Raw genomic sequence first — 16,182 nt, 5'->3', positions numbered from 1 at the left:
CGTATCTAACATGATCAGGAAAGAAACACTCTGGTTTAATGTTTGGACTTCTCTAGATTTCACATTGGCTATCTTTGCTTTATTGAGTTATTATATATTTTATATGTTGATTATCAATTTCTGTTTATTGAGAATAAAATAAACTCCACATCATGAGAATTATACTAAAACTGACAAGTCTCAAAGCTCATTAGGGTTTTCATTGTGTTTTTCCTACTGTGGCTTTAACTAAAGTCACACATGTAAATTAGTCAAAATATGACCATGGAAACACTTCGAAATTTTAATTTGTTAAATTAAAATCTAGTTTTTGATTTGTAATTTTCAATCTTAGTGAAAATAATATCTAGTTAACCTAGACATTCAGATTTATTGTTTACACTTGTTTCCTTCATATCGAAGTTTCCACAGAAGAGTATGGATTAAGTCGATAATATGGACGTAATATATATTTACTTCTGAGAGTATTCAATTCCATTTTAAATGATAAAGCAGTTTGTAGTTTGTAAATTTTACGTGAAGGCCTTTAAGATGTTTTGCGCATAGAAGTTTGTTTGACATAGAATTCATGTGATGTGTTGGGTGTAAACGGTAAGAACAGCATGTTTATGTTAAACATAGAAAGGGATAGAAAGGGATCAAAGGACCAAGAGATACCTAATATCCTGGAGGCACCTGAGTACTAAATGTTTATTGTGTACTAAATATACAAGAGACACTAAGTATCCAGGAGATATGCTCGATATACCTGAATACTTAATACTCATGAGGTCTTAATTCAGCCACCCATTTGTGAGACCCATCTGGCCCCATGTGTCTTCTGCTCAACAAATAAAACCCATGGCCATTGATCAGGTTAATTGTCACATTGTAACTGTGGTCAGGTGAACTTGTCCCTGTGTCTTCAATAGAGCAAGTTGATGTCATTGGCCCAAGATACCTTCTATTTGAAGAGCCCAATGCTCAAAACTCAACTCGGGGGAAAGCTAGTGAGAGAAAGAGGACATATGGACATTGAACCACATCCAGGCTTCAGGTAATGTGGTCTTTCAACCCTACCTCCACTCCATCCTAAATTTGTTATCTTACCCCATCCCGCCCCCCCTTGCTTCTTGCTGTGTTTTAAATTAATTTATTAAACCACTTGATATGAGCATCTGAATTTGGTCTGTGAGGCTTCCTTTTTAGATAGCCCACGTGGGAGTTTATTTGGGGCTCCACTATCGCATCAGGTCATTTCCCACACAGTACAGGTCACTACATAATCCACACGATTTTAAAATTACATCTGTTTCCATATGGACCACATTATATGATAGAAAAAAGGTTACAGGCCAAATATTCTAACGTGTGGATATATTTTCTTCCTATTTGATTCCAACTACTATCTTTATTCCATGTACAGTATTCATTAAAATGCTGTTAGGAAATCAGGATGTAATCCTTCTATTTTTTTTTTTTTTTTTTCTGTGGTACGCGGGCCTCTCACTGTTGTGGCCTCTCCTATTGCGGAGCACAGGCTCTGGACGCGCAGGCTCAGCGGCCATGGCTCACGGGCCTAGCCGCTCCGCGGCATGTGGGATCTTCCCAGACCGGGGCACGAACTCTTGTCCCCTGCATCGGCAGGTGGACTCTCAACCACTGTGCCACCAGGGAAGCCCTCCTTCTATGTTTTATATTTACTTTGAAGATTAACCATAAACTGTTTCTAGCATTCCAAATTTTTCATCAGAATATTTCCCCAGCACTACAGAAAATATTTTAGACTTCCTGAAAAAGTGGTTCTAAAATAATAATTGCGATTGTTTAACATTTTGAAGTGAAAAAATGAAAATGGTCTGAAAGCTAGCTGTGTTGGTGAGGCATTTCTTACTTCTTTAGTGATGTAGCCATCTTTATTTATGTCATACAAATTAAATGCCCAGTTGAGTTTTTCTTGTACTGTCCCCCGGAGCAAAATGGAAAGACCCTTGATGAAATCCTAAAAAATAAAAATAAAAATATAATTTGATATGACATTTCTAAAAAAGAAAAGTAAAACACAAACTCTAATATAATTCTCTGTCAAATGATGGAAGCAAGGGTTACAACCCTCTGGATTTTGAACCATTTATTTATAGCAAAATGGTCCATGTGTTCCTGATTATCTTTTTTTCCAGAGATTTTTTGTGGGCATAAACCACTCCTTAGGTTTAATATTCTTACTTTCTAATTGGAAACTGTGACTTAAATCAACCTTGGAACTGGAAATTGTGTCAGAACAGACACCCAAACAACAAGACGCATGTGTATAAGTGGTATTACTTTCCACTACAAGTGCACACAATTCTTTTACTGAAAATCTAATAACATTGTAACTTTAAAAATACAAGCACATACATAACACAGTTCCCATGAACAAGATCTGCTAACAAGAAATATGGGCTGTCCTTAAGATACAGGCCAATTGAAGGCTTTATTTAGAAATCAAGTTATAATATGCATGGGGGCAGAAGTTAAGAGAATGGAGCTGAAAGCCAGGCTGCCTGAATTCAAATTCCAGCTGTTTCATCTGATAGCTCTGTCCTCAGACAACTTACCATCCTTTTGCCTCTATTTTCATATCTGTAGAAGGGATATGTTAGTATCTACTTCTTAAATTTTTTATGAGGATTAAAGGAGTTAAGCTGTTTATAACAGTGTCTGGCAAGGGCATCGGCTATGTGTTTGTCCAAGTAAATGGAAACCTCAGTCAGTATCACTGTTCGGCTGATATGACTGAACGGCAGGCAAACCAGATTAACTTGATCAAATTCATATATATTTGTTGTTCTGTAGGCAGGGTTAACATTACAGTATGGTGAATTCTGATCTCCCATAGAACTGACAATCTGTAGTTAGGTAGGAATGAAAGAGCAGAAGGTGTTACCAAGTCCAGGCTTTCTCTGCTCCCCGCAGGACAGGCCAGTAAATCTTGAGACGAGGTGTTGAGGCAAGGAATATGACTTTATTCGGAAAGCCAGCAGACCGAGAAGATGGCAGACTAGTGTCTCAGAAAGACCATCTTATCAGGGTCTGGATGCCAGTTTCTTTTATAGAACAGAGAGAGGGAGGAGGTGAGGAAGTAAAGTAAAAAGGAAGTAAAGTAAAAAGTAAAAAGTAAAAGTAAAAAGGTCTTGCAAATATCTCCTGGAATGGCCAGCCTCAGGGAGGGGATGTGTTAATTTCTTCTTTTCTTGCAGCCATTCACAGGTGGACAGGGTCAGGATGCTTCCCTGAACAAAGGCACTTTGGTTTACCATTCAGGCAGAGGGGCAGTGTTCCCCGAGGCAGGCCAGTATGTATAGACAGTATCCTTTTAGTGAACAAAAGCAACGGGGAAGCAAAAGCTAAAGTAAAAGAAACAGATCCAACATGTAGTCAGATTTTGTTCTTCCCTGTAACAAAGGGAAATGCAGAAGTGGCCTCTGGGTGAATTTGTATTCTCCCTGCATTTTTACATTGCAACATTTTGTAATTGTTTTCCTGTCTTAATTTCTTTAAATGCTTTTTTTTTTAATGGGTGACATTCATGTAGTTCAAAATTTTAAAATATATAAGATTACTGATAAAAAGTATGCCTCCCATTCTTGGACCCTAGTCACCCTATTTCTTTCCCCTAGACAACTGGCGTTAGTAGCTTCTTGTATTCACTTCCAAAGAATTTTTGTGCATATACAAGTGTAAGGCATATTTATTTACACAAATGATAGTCTAACAGGCTGTTCTGTACTTTATTTTATTTTTAACTTAGCAATAAATCTTGGAAATAACTCTTGTCTTTTTCACTGTTGCATATGTATGAATATATCATAGTTTACTTAACCAATCTCCCATTGATGAATATTTAAAGATTTCCAATCTTATTAAAAACAAAGCCACAAAGAGTGACCTTATACATACATAACTTACATTTTGAACAAGTATATCTGTAGGATGAGTCCCTAGAAGTGGAATTGCTGGGTCAAAGGATTTGAACATTGGTAAATTTTATAGTTATTTTCAAATTTCCCCCCAAATTTCCCTCTCAAAATCTGTATATGAGAATAGTATAGCTTGTCAGTACTATATGCCATCAAATTTTTTATCTTTTTCAATCTTAAAGGTTAATATTTCTTTCTCAGATTACTTAAAATTTGTTATTTATTATGAATAAATTTGAGCATTTTTTCCAAATGTCTTGATTTATAGAAACTCTTCACGTATTAGTGAAATTAGCCCTTGTCTGGGATATATCTTCAAGTATTGTTTCCCAGTTTATCATTTCTTTCAATTTTTATTACATTGATTTTTATAAAGTAGGCATCTTTTTAGCTTTATATTCTAGATTTTGTCAGCCTTTTACTTTATATTTTTTGGTTTCTGTCATATTGAAAAGACCTCTCCCATTCTGAAGTTATAAAAGGATACTCCCATGTTTTTGTTCTAGTACTTTTAAGGTTTACGTTGTTACATTTAAATCTCTATTCCATTTGGAATTTACCCAATGTTTTTAGATAGCTGTCTGGTTTCACAATATTATTTGTTACCCACTGATTTGAGATGCAAGATTTATCATATCCTTAATTCTTTTATGTATTTATATTTCTGGAACTTATGTTTTATTTCATAGTATATCTGTTTATCTAAGCACCTCTACTACATTGTTTTAATTATTAAAACATTTTAGTAATTTTAATAGCTGTAAGGGCTATTTCCTCTTAACCCTTCTTTTTCAGCTATTTTCTTTCCATTTTTCCTTATTTAAGAATTCCACCTGACCCCTATTGGGATGTTTATTGAGCTGGAGGTAAATTTACAGATCAACTTGGGCAGAACTGACAACTACATGTTGATGAGTCTTCCTATTCAAGACAATAAGAAACCTTTCCCTTGTCCAGGTTGTGTTTGTCATTGAGTATGTTAGTTTCCTCTTGCTGCTATAACAAACTACCACAGATTTGGAGGATTAAAATAATACTTGTTTATTATGCTCCAGATCTGTAAATCAGAAGTCTGAAATGGGTTTTACTGGGCTGAAATCAAGTTGGAGGCAGAGCTGCAGTCTCCCCAGTGGATCTAGGGATAGAATTTGTTCTCTTGCTTTTTTCAGCTTTTAGAGGCCACTTGCATTGATTGGCTTGTGGCCCTTTCCTCCATTTTCAAAACACAGTACTCCAACCTCCTGTTGTAGTATCTCCTCTTTGCTACCCTGATCTTCCTGCCTCCCTCTTACAGGGACCCTTGGGATTACATTGGGCCCATCCAGATAATCCAAGGTGATCTCCCCATCTCAAGATCCTTAATCACACCTGCAGAAAACCTCCTTTACCATGAAAGATAACACATCCTACGTCCGGACATTAAGATGTGGACATTTTTGGTGGGTCTTTATTCAGCACACCAAACTCTAATACATTTTAAGGCCTTTTGTTTTTTCCAAGTTGTTCTTTCACATTTCTTAGTTATATTTATTTCTAGGTATTTTAATCCTTCCGTTGCTGTTATAAAGGAGGCCACAAGAATTCCTTAGTAGGCAGAAAAAAGAAGAGACGCAGGCAACAAATCTTGAAAATAAGTTTCTCAGGAGGTAAGAGAGGTCAAGAGAAGAAAGCATTTCACTAGGAAAGGATGGTTCATCTTGATACCAATCTTCTGGGGAATGAAAAGAGCTTACTGAGTCAGCAACATGGAGGTCACCAGTGACTAAAGGGAGAAGCTTCAGTGGAGGGGAGGGAGCAAAGAGTGATAGAGACTGTTAGAAAATTCACCAACCATGGCTGCATGTGAAGACAGAGGGACAGGGCTATATCTGAAGAGGAGGACAGGATCACAGAAGAGAGTTTTGAAGATGAGCACTTTGAACACTGAAGGGACGAATCTAAAAAGAGGAAAATACTAAAGATGTGTGTGTGTGAGAGAGAGAAAAAGACAGAGAGAGAGAGAGAAGTGGACTACTCCTGCGATGGTGGGAGAGATGGAGATGGTCTGCCCTGGGAAGAGCGGAGGCACATTTCCTCAGCTAATACAGAAGGAAGGAGAACACCATGCAGATGCCCACAGCTGAGAAGAGGTGGGAAGATGAACGAGTCCTCATCTGAGACCTTTAATGGGTGTTGTCTGCTTGGGAGTGAAGGACATGGTGGAAAGGATAAGAACTGAAGGTTTGAGGAGAGACAAGGAGGCAGCTCTGCTCCTGGACAATAAGGTGACTTGTGCAAATTACGGGAAGCTGCAGCTCCCTCAAAATATTTTTCTGCCATCTGCTGGAAAATTGTTGTAATATATTTAAACCTGTAGTATATAATATACTGTAATTAAGAGGTAATGACCCTCCTTGGAGTTGTGTAGTATACAACTTGCAAACTATATAAGCTTTGGCTTTTTTGGAAGGTATAAAATAGTCACTGCAGAGCATGGGAAGGTAGGCTTACCAGAGAAGGATTGCTGGACAATTTTGAAAAGCCAGATGAGGTGGATGGTTATCAATATAATCCTTACCTGTCACTTCAAATCACAAAGTAATAGTTCTATGCCTTTAGCTGAAAAGAGAGGCTGGACACAACATCCATGAAGATATGCTTAGAGCATTGGTTTTCAAGATGTAGATTGCTGCAGAATCACCTGGAGGGCTTGCTGAAACAGCTTGCTGGGTCCCACCCCAGAGTTCCTGATTCATTAGGTCTGGGGTGTGGCTCAAGAATTTACATTTCTAATAAATTCCAAGGAGATGCTGATACTGCTGGTCCAGGGATCACACTTCGAGAACCACTGGCCTGCAAGAACCATCACTGGCATTGGCCCCATCACCAAGCAGAATAGGCCAGAGCAACAATGGGAGATTTAAAGTCATGTGTGGACTTTTGTTGTTTGCCTCCCTAGTTGGCCCCTATTTCCATTCGGTGCGCCATCCAATTCTGTGGAAGCGCACTCCATCTGTGGCTCTAGTGATGGAGCCATGCCCTGGGCAAAATCAGGAAGCACCTTTTATTCCTTTGGTCAAGGCAATTGGATCTGTGGTTGGCCTGCAACTGAACCCAGTCTACATGAGTGATTTTCAGGACTTCTGCTAGGAAGGGGTATGACAGAGATGCTTTTTCTTTCCTGCCTGGGGAAAAATCAAGCCTGGAGCTCAGGAGCTGCTGGCATCTTCTTGTAACCACGAGGGAGCCCACTCTTAGGTTGCAGCCAGACCTATCTCTGGACTTCTTATTCTTTTTTTTCTTTTTTTTTTAAATTTATTTATTTTATTTATTTCTTTTTGGCTGCGTTGTGTCTTTGTTGCTGCGTGTGGGCTTTCTCTAGTTGCGGTGAGTGGGGGCTAATCGTCATTGCGGTGCACGGGCTTCTTATTGCGGTGGCTTCTCTTGTTGTGGAGCATGGGCTCTAGGCACACGGGCTTCAGTAGTTGTAGCACATGGGCTCAGCAGTTGTGGCTCGCAGGCTCTAGAGTGCAGGCTCAAGTGCAGGCTTGCGGGCTTAGTTGCTCCGTGGCATGTGGGATCTTCCCGGACCAGGGATCGAACCCGTGTCCCCTGCATTGGCAGGCGGATTCTTAACCACTGCGCCACCAGGGAAGCCCCTGGACTTCTTATTCGCCAATACAGTTATATTGTTTTTGTTAGTGTATGATTTTCTATTATTTGTGAAAAAAGTACCCTGATTCACAAGCTGACATCTAATTCCCATCTTTCTCTTAAATACTATGTATCCTGAAACTGCATACATTGAAAGATAGCTATGAACCTTGAACACCCCTCTCTCTTTTAATATACCATCTTGCAGGATGATATCAATAAACAGCTATTTCAGAACAGGAAATAACTATTTGTGCAAAAGGAAAATGAAAGACTCAAGGTATCTTGTACTGTTCTTGCTCCATGCTTTTCTGAATGGTAATTGAAATCTGTCAAGCAGGAGTTACAAGGCTAAAAAAAAAACAAACAACTCTCAAGAGTACTTTTCACAATCACCTTACTTTTGTCTGTGAAAGGTTACATCTGTTCCCTAATGGACAAAACTGATAGATGGGGATTGGTACTGAATTCTGGTTTCTAATATCTTATGATAAAGGCAATAGAAGAAAAAAGGCATAGAGAAATGACCCTATAATAACCTAGTCTTGTTCTATAGTTAGCTCTGTTTATCGACCAAACCTTTAATTGGTGCCTTAGTGCTGGTTACATACATTCTGCCCACCATTCCCACACTAGGAGCTGCATCAAAGACCCAGCCTTGAGAGAGTATGTGTTATTGAGACCATCTAGATGGTATACATGACTGGACCCAGGTAAGGCCTGGAAAGTCATACATGTGTTTAGTATATTTCTTACTTTATGCTTGCTTTTACATTTTTAGGAAAATTTTTAAAGTTGTTTATTTTCTCTGATATGACCTCCCTTGACTGGAGTTAAACTTCCATAGTGGTTGAAGGATACAATTTCAGGTACTACCTAAAGTTTGCATTTTTGTTTGGAACTAATAAAAGATATCAACATGTCTAAAAAGGAAAAGTGTATATTTCCCAAGATTTGTAGCCTAATTTTATCAGGTGAAAGAGATAAAATACTTACCTTGATTGATATACAATTCTAGTTAAGTAATTTAATATCTTAAAAGATGAAACCAGCCACATTAAGCTAGAGGAAAGTGGTTTGATCTCCCTGAAGGCCATTAAAAATTAAATAAGTTTTAAACAAAAATCACAAATATATAATAAATGTATATGTAAATATCATGCTTGATGTAGGTAAAAAATACAGAAAACTATAGAAGAAAGTTGCAATCACACATAATCCTATCACCTGTTCACACTGAATATTCCCACTCTTTTTTAATGCATACTTTGGCATATACTTATAGTACAAGCCATATATTATATATAAAATTATATTTATTTCACTTAAATTACAAGCATTTTCCAATATCACTGACAATTCACTGTGACATCATTTAAATAACTACAAAGTAGGTTTAACTGTATGAAATTGCCCATATTTTTTATCATGTTTGCCAAGAATTTCATATGATAGTTTCATATGGTCTATTCTAATAATACTAGCACAATGAATTTTGGACACTTTGGACCCCAAACCACAATAAGAATTACAATTTAAATGGCAGCCTAGTACTTAAGCAAGCACACACACATACACACACACACACACACACAAAATCATACACCAGAAACTAAAGTTATTAGTCTATTTCCATTTCTCTTCTATTAATTTTTTAGTACTCTTGTCATTAATGTCTAAATCAATTTTACCACCTGGTAATCACTGCAATCTCGAGTGTGAAACACTGCTTTGTCTTATGAATATATTCTAATTTATTTAACCATTCTTTCTTATTGGTATATATGTGTATTAATTTAAATTTTTCTTTATTGTACATGACGCTATAGTAAATACTTTTCTCCAACTATTTCCCATCATTCTGACTTATTTCCTAAGGAAAGATGTGGAATTCCTGGGTTAAAGGGCTCTGGGAACACTGAAATTTATTAGTAGTAATGAGGACAGTTTATCGATAAGTGTGTGGGGCTTGGTATTAGGCAATTTCTATGCATTACTTTATGTCAGCCTCACATAACCATAGCGAATAGGTATTGTCATCCTTATATTAAAGATGGAGGCTCAGAGAAAATACGTGACTGAGGCAAGGGATGCAGCCAATGAGAATTAGAGCTGGAAACTGAACCCAGAACTCTGACTCAAAGCCCAGGCTCTCATTTTGTCTAGAACTGAAGCAATGGGCTGTGGTTACACAGAAAAGTATGATATAAACAAATGCTACATCTCTTTTTTCTGATACTATAGGACATAATTGTACGGTGATATGAAACAGTGACTCACAGTGATTGCAATTTTACTAATAACATTTGCAGAACGTTTGGAGGTACCAGGAATTCATAATTCTTGCCATGAAATGACATGGATAAATGAATTAGAAAATGGCCTTAGCTTTTAAAAAGGGAAAGTGAGTCAGTATGTGAATACATGTGTGACTAGGAACAGAATAAGAAGATAAGATCAGCTGGAGAAGAATCCCAACAGTTAGATGCCCAGGAAACAAAAGAAAATAGAGTGAGCAAGAGAGAGACAGAGACAGAGACAGAGAGAAATTGATACCAGTTCTCTGAGAGAGACTGACCAGTTGTTATACAGGATCGCTAACATTACTGAGCATATTAATTGTGCCAGACCATTTCTAAACTCTTTGGAGTCATCATTTAATCTGACAACGAGCTTGTGCGATGTCTATCCTTATTATTTCCATTTTACATTGAGGAGATTCAAGCACAGAGAGATTGAGGAACCTGCCCCAGGTATCCCAGCTAGAAGTGGCAGAGTTTGGATCGAGCCTTCTGACTCACAAGCATGTGCTTTTTCAGATGAGAAGAGATTTCTGGCACCTCCTTGGAGATTGGAGTGTTAAAAGAGGAGACTGAAAAATTCTAGGGCCGGGTCAGAAAAAATAGAAGATGAGGCTGGAGCATCTTGTAGTGTCCAAAAGTAAGGAATGAGCAAAGAAAGAAACAAAACAAAACAAAAAAATAAACCACCACAATGATGGGGCCATGTTGAAGCCAACTGCAAGAGCTTCCAGTGGCCCAGCTGGAACAATTTAAGCAAAAAGATAAAATATTGAACTATAACTCAAGTATAAAATATATGTCCATTTGTCCACACCGATATGAATCACTGGTGGAATACGTTCATAAATGGAGGAGAAGAGACAAATCCTTCTCTTCTTTGGAAGAGAAGAATTCCAAATCAACTATGTGTACACTCTACCCTTAAGGAGTCGGAGCATAACTCCCAATCTGTAAGTGTGATCTGTGTATAACTTCCTTCCAAAGAGTATGGTTTGGAAAGAGGGATAAAAGCATAACTTTACAGTAAAGAAATTACCAGCACTACTTCAACCAGGTGATCAAGTTTTACATCAAACGGTCATAAATCATGTTGATACTATGGACTCTTGTTATGTAATAATAAAAGCACCTTACCTCTGTGGTCTTCCTCCTCAAAACACATATCCCTATTCCAATCATGAGAAAAAACATCAAACAAATCCCAACTGAGGGACATTCTGCAAAACACCTGACCAAAACTCAAAACTGTTAAGGTTATCAAAACAAGGACAATTTGAGAAACTGTCACAGCCAAAAGGAGCTTAAGGGGACATGGTGAGTGAAGGTAATGTAAGATCCTAATAGAATTCTGGAACAGAAGAAAGGCTTTCGGTAAAAACTAAGAAAATCGGAATAAAGCATGGACTTTAGTTAATAATAGTGTATCAACATTAGTTCATGAATTGTAACAAGTTTACCATATTAATGCGTGATGTGAATAACAGGAAACTGGGTGTGAGGTGTATGGGAACTCTCTGTACTATCTTTGCAGTTTTTCTGTAAATGTAAAACTGGTCTAAAATAAAAAGTTTATTTAAAAGATGATTTATAAAAAGAGGGACCTGACCTTCAGACTTTTGAAGCAGATAGAGATATTTATTGGATGCTTTTTCTCTTGTCCCTCTTGTAATAATCTTCTACCCCAACTTTCATTAAACATTTCAGTGTATGATAAGAGGGATTCAAAGAACTTGCCCTTGGGGGCCACAGGAATGTGGACAAGGGCAGCCATGGCTGGAGGAGCTGGATACCCCACAGCAAGACTATAAGGACGGAGCAGGCCAGAAGGACAGGGTGACAAGCAAAAACTAGGACACATGCAGCATGGCCACAGTCCTTGGGAATCAACAGAAATGCATGGGTGAGGCCCAGGTTAAAGAACCTTTATGGCAAGAATTGTTGGATTCTACAGAAATTAGTCATGAAAATGGGGGAATGTCAGCTCCATAAGGACAAAAATTTGTGTCTTTTGTTCACTGTTGTATCCCCAGCACCTTGAATATATATATATATATATATTTTTTTTAATTTATTTTTTGCCACCCTGTGCTGCATATGGGATCTTAGTTCCCAGACCAGGGATCGAAACCGCACCCCCGCAGTGGAAGCACGTTGTCTTAACCACTGGCCCGCCAGGGAAGTCCAAAAAATATTTGTTAAATGAAGGAACGAAATGAAAGGACATCTCAGCTACCTTTCCCTTTACTTCGCCAAAGAGTAAAGCTCCTGGAATGGGCACAAGAAAAGAAGAGGAGAATTATGTGGACAGGATGCGTAAGTGTGTGTGTGTGTGTTGAGAGATATAATAAAACTTAATGATTTAATCTAACAAAATGGAATTCTATACCTATTGGTAACATTGCCTAAATAATTCCCCTTGATGCCTGACATCTGAAAAGAAAATAGCTATTTTACTTGACAGAAATGACTCATCCTAGAAGGAAAGTTTTCCTGTAACCATAATTAATATTTGGGGAGAAAAAAACCATTTTTTCTCATCACTGTGAATGACAAAGGGATTATTTTGGGGGGTTTATAATGCCTCCCAGGGTACCACTCACATTTCATTCTGTCATAATTGAATTGTCAGTGAATGGTGTTTTCTTAAAGCTCTGGACTGCGGCAGTCCTGCTGTCAATCATCAGTTACCTGTAGTAAGCAGGGATAGCTATTCCAGAATTGTTCCAAAGGAAAAATACATTTTCAGACTCAACAGTTCAGGTAAACTTGCCATTAGGGGTGTACTCAGAGGAGTGCACTGCTCTGATGGTAATATTCTAGAAAAGGTAACTATTGGTGGTAAAAGTTCAGGGTTGCTTTTGCAGTCAGCAATTGGGTCATTCAGTAATCACTGCGTGGGATGAATTACTGAGTGGTAATTGTAAACATTGGTGATAATAGTAATCAAATCATAGAAGACCATCTCAGATGTCTTCCAGCAAACATAGTGCCTCAGTATCTCCCTCTGCAGGAGGCAATCTATTGTGAGTGTTAAGAGTGGGGGTTGGAAAACTATGGTCCAGGGCTCAAATACGGCCCACCATGTGTTTTTGTTAATAAAGCTTTATTGAAACACAGCCATGGTCACTTATTTCGGATTTGTCTGTGGTTGCTTTTATCTACAACAGCAGAACTGAGTTGGTAGAATGAAGACTATATGGCCTGCAAAGCCAAAAATATTTACAGTTTGGTCCTTTACAGAAAAGTTCGATGACCCCTGGTTAAAACCAATAGGTTTTAGACACTTAGGTAGAGCTGGGGTTCAATCCTGGTTCTGCCATTTACTAACTATATGACTTTGGACAAGTCACTTAACCTAAGTTTGTAATTCCTCATCTCTAATACGTGGCAAGTAATACAGGTTCTTTTTTATCTGCAACTTACCACCCCCATCCAAAAATGCTTTTGTAAACTGAAAAAGAAAAACCTTTACCGGGAAGACAGGGGAGGTGGTGAATTTTGGTGCCAAAACTCATTTGATGCCAAAACTTGAACTGAAATGGCATGAAAGTATTCTAATATCTATCTATCTGTCTATCATCTATCTATCTATATCTATCATCTCTATCCTTTATCATCTACTATCCATTATCTATCCATCGATCACATTAACCAGAAGACATTAAAAGCTATTTTAATACTTCCAAATCGTAGTAGCTTGACACAGTATAAGCTTATTTACCACTCACACACAGTGAAATACGAGTGGGGAATGGGGTTCCGTTCCATGTAGTCATGCAGAGATCCAGCCTCCTCCTACTTTGCTGGAAGGCAAACTGAAATATGTAACCTCACAGTCTCCATAGATGGGAAGACAGAGGAAGGAGATGTGGTCACTTCCACTAATCTCCCAGTGGTCAAAACTCAGTCCTGGTGCCACCTAGCTGCAGGAGAGGCTGGGAATACGGCCTAATCATGTGATCATAGAGCAGAGCACATGGACATTGGATCAGTAGTGCTCTCTGCCATATTTATTGTTTATCATAGTTTTACTGAACAAATGTTACACCCTTGATTATAGCATACTGCAGACCCTGCAGGAGACACTAAATAATATAGAGTATAGGCACAGCATTACGTTTGTAAAATCTGCAAGACTCTGAATGAAACTCAGCTGACTCCAAGGATTTCAGATGAGGGACTGGGGACCTACATATTCCTCACCGGCAGGATAGCACAGTTGCTTAGAGATGCATTCTGGGCCAGAGTGCTTGGGTTTGAATCCTGGCTCTCCTACTTTCTAGCTGTGTGACCTTGGGCAGGTTGCTTAACTTCTCTGTGAATCTCTTTCCTCATTTGCTAAAATGACAAGTTACTATATGTAATTCATTCAGCCCAATGCCTGACTCATAATGAGTGCTAAACAAGGGTCAGCTGGTATTATTGTGTGTAGCTATTACTATTGTTAATGTTATTTTTACACACTTAGTACAGTGATTGACACACATTAAGTGCTTGTTTTATAATCAGATGCAGAGCAATCTTTCACAGCATCACAGCAATCATCTGGCCTGTGCTTGAATGTTTTCAGTGTTATAAGATCACTATGTAATAAGATGACCAATGTCATTCTTAACTGGCTTCATTAGAAAAATCTCCCTTGTAGGGGGAAGTTTATAGCAATACAAGCCCACCTTAAGAAGCAGGAAACATCTCGAATAAACAACCTAACCTTGAGAGAAAGAGAAATTAGAGAAAGAAGAACAAAAAAATTAGAGAAAGAAGAACAAAATTAGAGAAAGAAGAACAAAAAAATCCCAAAGCTAGCAGAAGGAAAGAAAGCATAAAAATCAGATCAGAAATAAATGAAAAAGAAATGAAGGAAACAATAGCAAAGATCAATAAAACTAAAAGCTGGTTCTTTGAGAAGATAAACAAAATAGATAAACCACTAGCCAGACTCATCAAGAAAAAAAGGGAGAAGACTCAAATCAATAGAATTAGAAATGAAAAAGGAGAAGTAACAACTGACACTGCAGAAATAAAAAAGATCATGAGAGATTATTACAAGCAACTCTATGCCAATAAAATGGACAATCTGGAAGAAATGGGCAAATTCTTAGAAATGCATAACCTGCCAAGACTGAATCAGGAAGAAGTAGAAAATATGAACAGACCAATCACAAGCACTGAAATTGAAACTGTGATTAAAAATCTTCCAACAAACAAAAGCCCAGGACCAGATGGCTTCACAGGCGAATTCTATCAAACATTTAGAGAAGAGCTAACACCTATCCTTCTCAAACTCTTCCAAAATATAGCAGAGGGAGGAACACTCCCAAATTCCTTCTACAAGGCCACCATCACCTTGATACCAAAACGAGACAAGGATGTCACAAAGAAAGAAAACTACAGGCCAATATCACTGATGAACATAGATGCAAAAATCCTCAACAAAATACTAGCAAACAGAATCCAACAGCACATTAAAAGGATCATACACCATGATCAAGTGGGGTTTATTCCAGGAATGCAAGGATTCTTCAAATCTATCAATGTGATAAATCATATTAACAAACTGAAGGAGAAAAACCATATGATCATCTCAATAGATGCAGAGAAAGCTTTTGACAAAATTCAACACCAATTTATGATAAAAACCCTGCAGAAAGTAGGCATAGAGGGAACTTTCCTCAACATAATAAAGGCCATATATGACAAGCCCACAGCCAACATCATCCTCAATGGTGAAAAACTGAAAGCATTTCCACTAAGATCAGGAATAAGAAAAGGTTGCCCACTCTCACCACTCTTATTCAACATAGTTTTGGAAGTTTTAGCCACAGCAATCAGAGAAGAAAAGGAAATAAAAGGAATCCAAATCGGAAAAGAAGAAGTAAAGCTGTCACTGTTTGCAGATGATATGATACTATACATAGAGAATCCTAAAGATGCTACCAGAAAACTACTAGAGCTAATCAATGAATTTGATAAAGTAGTAGGATACAAAATTAATGCACAGAAATCTCTTGAATTCCTATACACTAAGGATGAAAAATCTGAAAGTAAAATCAAGAAAACACTCCCATTTACCATTGCAACAAAAAGAATAAAATATCTAGGAATAAACCTACCTAAGGAGACAAAAGACCTGTATGCAGAAAATTATAAGACACTGATGAAAGAAATTAAAGATGATACAAATAGATGGAGAGATATACAATGTTCTTGGATTGGAAGAATCAACATTGAGAAAATGACTCTACTACCCAAAGCAATCTATAGATTCAATGCAATCCCTATCAAACTACCACTGGCATTTTTCA

General features: G+C 37.8%; 2 protein-coding genes across 11 annotated transcripts in view; one reads left to right on the top strand and one right to left on the bottom strand.

Annotated features, from left to right (window-relative positions):
- KCNIP4 (potassium voltage-gated channel interacting protein 4) overlaps window positions 1-16,182 on the bottom strand; it is a 231,020-nt gene that overhangs the window by 2,820 nt on the left and 212,018 nt on the right. For both annotated transcript variants that reach the window (XM_060148436.1, XM_060148437.1), the window contains exon 5: window positions 1,874-1,981. In XM_060148436.1, the coding sequence (XP_060004419.1) occupies window positions 1,874-1,981 (108 nt within the window). The remainder of the gene's footprint in view (window positions 1-1,873; window positions 1,982-16,182) is intronic.
- The window catches only part of PACRGL (parkin coregulated like), a 51,461-nt gene that overhangs the window by 24,046 nt on the left and 11,233 nt on the right, over window positions 1-16,182 (top strand). For 3 of the 9 annotated variants that reach the window (XR_009540373.1, XR_009540378.1, XM_060148435.1), the window contains one exon: window positions 912-1,162. Coding sequence is in view for 1 of the 9 variants with exons in the window: in XM_060148435.1 (XP_060004418.1) it covers window positions 912-1,018 (107 nt within the window). In the remaining 8 variants the exon portion in view is untranslated. Of the gene's footprint in view, window positions 1-884; window positions 1,163-10,393; window positions 11,426-11,581; window positions 11,683-16,182 lie in introns of those variants that run through there. The other 6 variants (XR_009540374.1, XR_009540375.1, XR_009540379.1 and 3 more) reach the window with 4 other exon arrangements.

This window comes from Lagenorhynchus albirostris, chromosome 4, assembly GCF_949774975.1.
Source record: "Lagenorhynchus albirostris chromosome 4, mLagAlb1.1, whole genome shotgun sequence".
NCBI lineage: Eukaryota > Metazoa > Chordata > Mammalia > Artiodactyla > Delphinidae > Lagenorhynchus > Lagenorhynchus albirostris.
The sequence above is the reverse complement of the archived record's forward strand: the minus strand, read 5'-3'. Positions and strand labels throughout refer to the sequence as shown.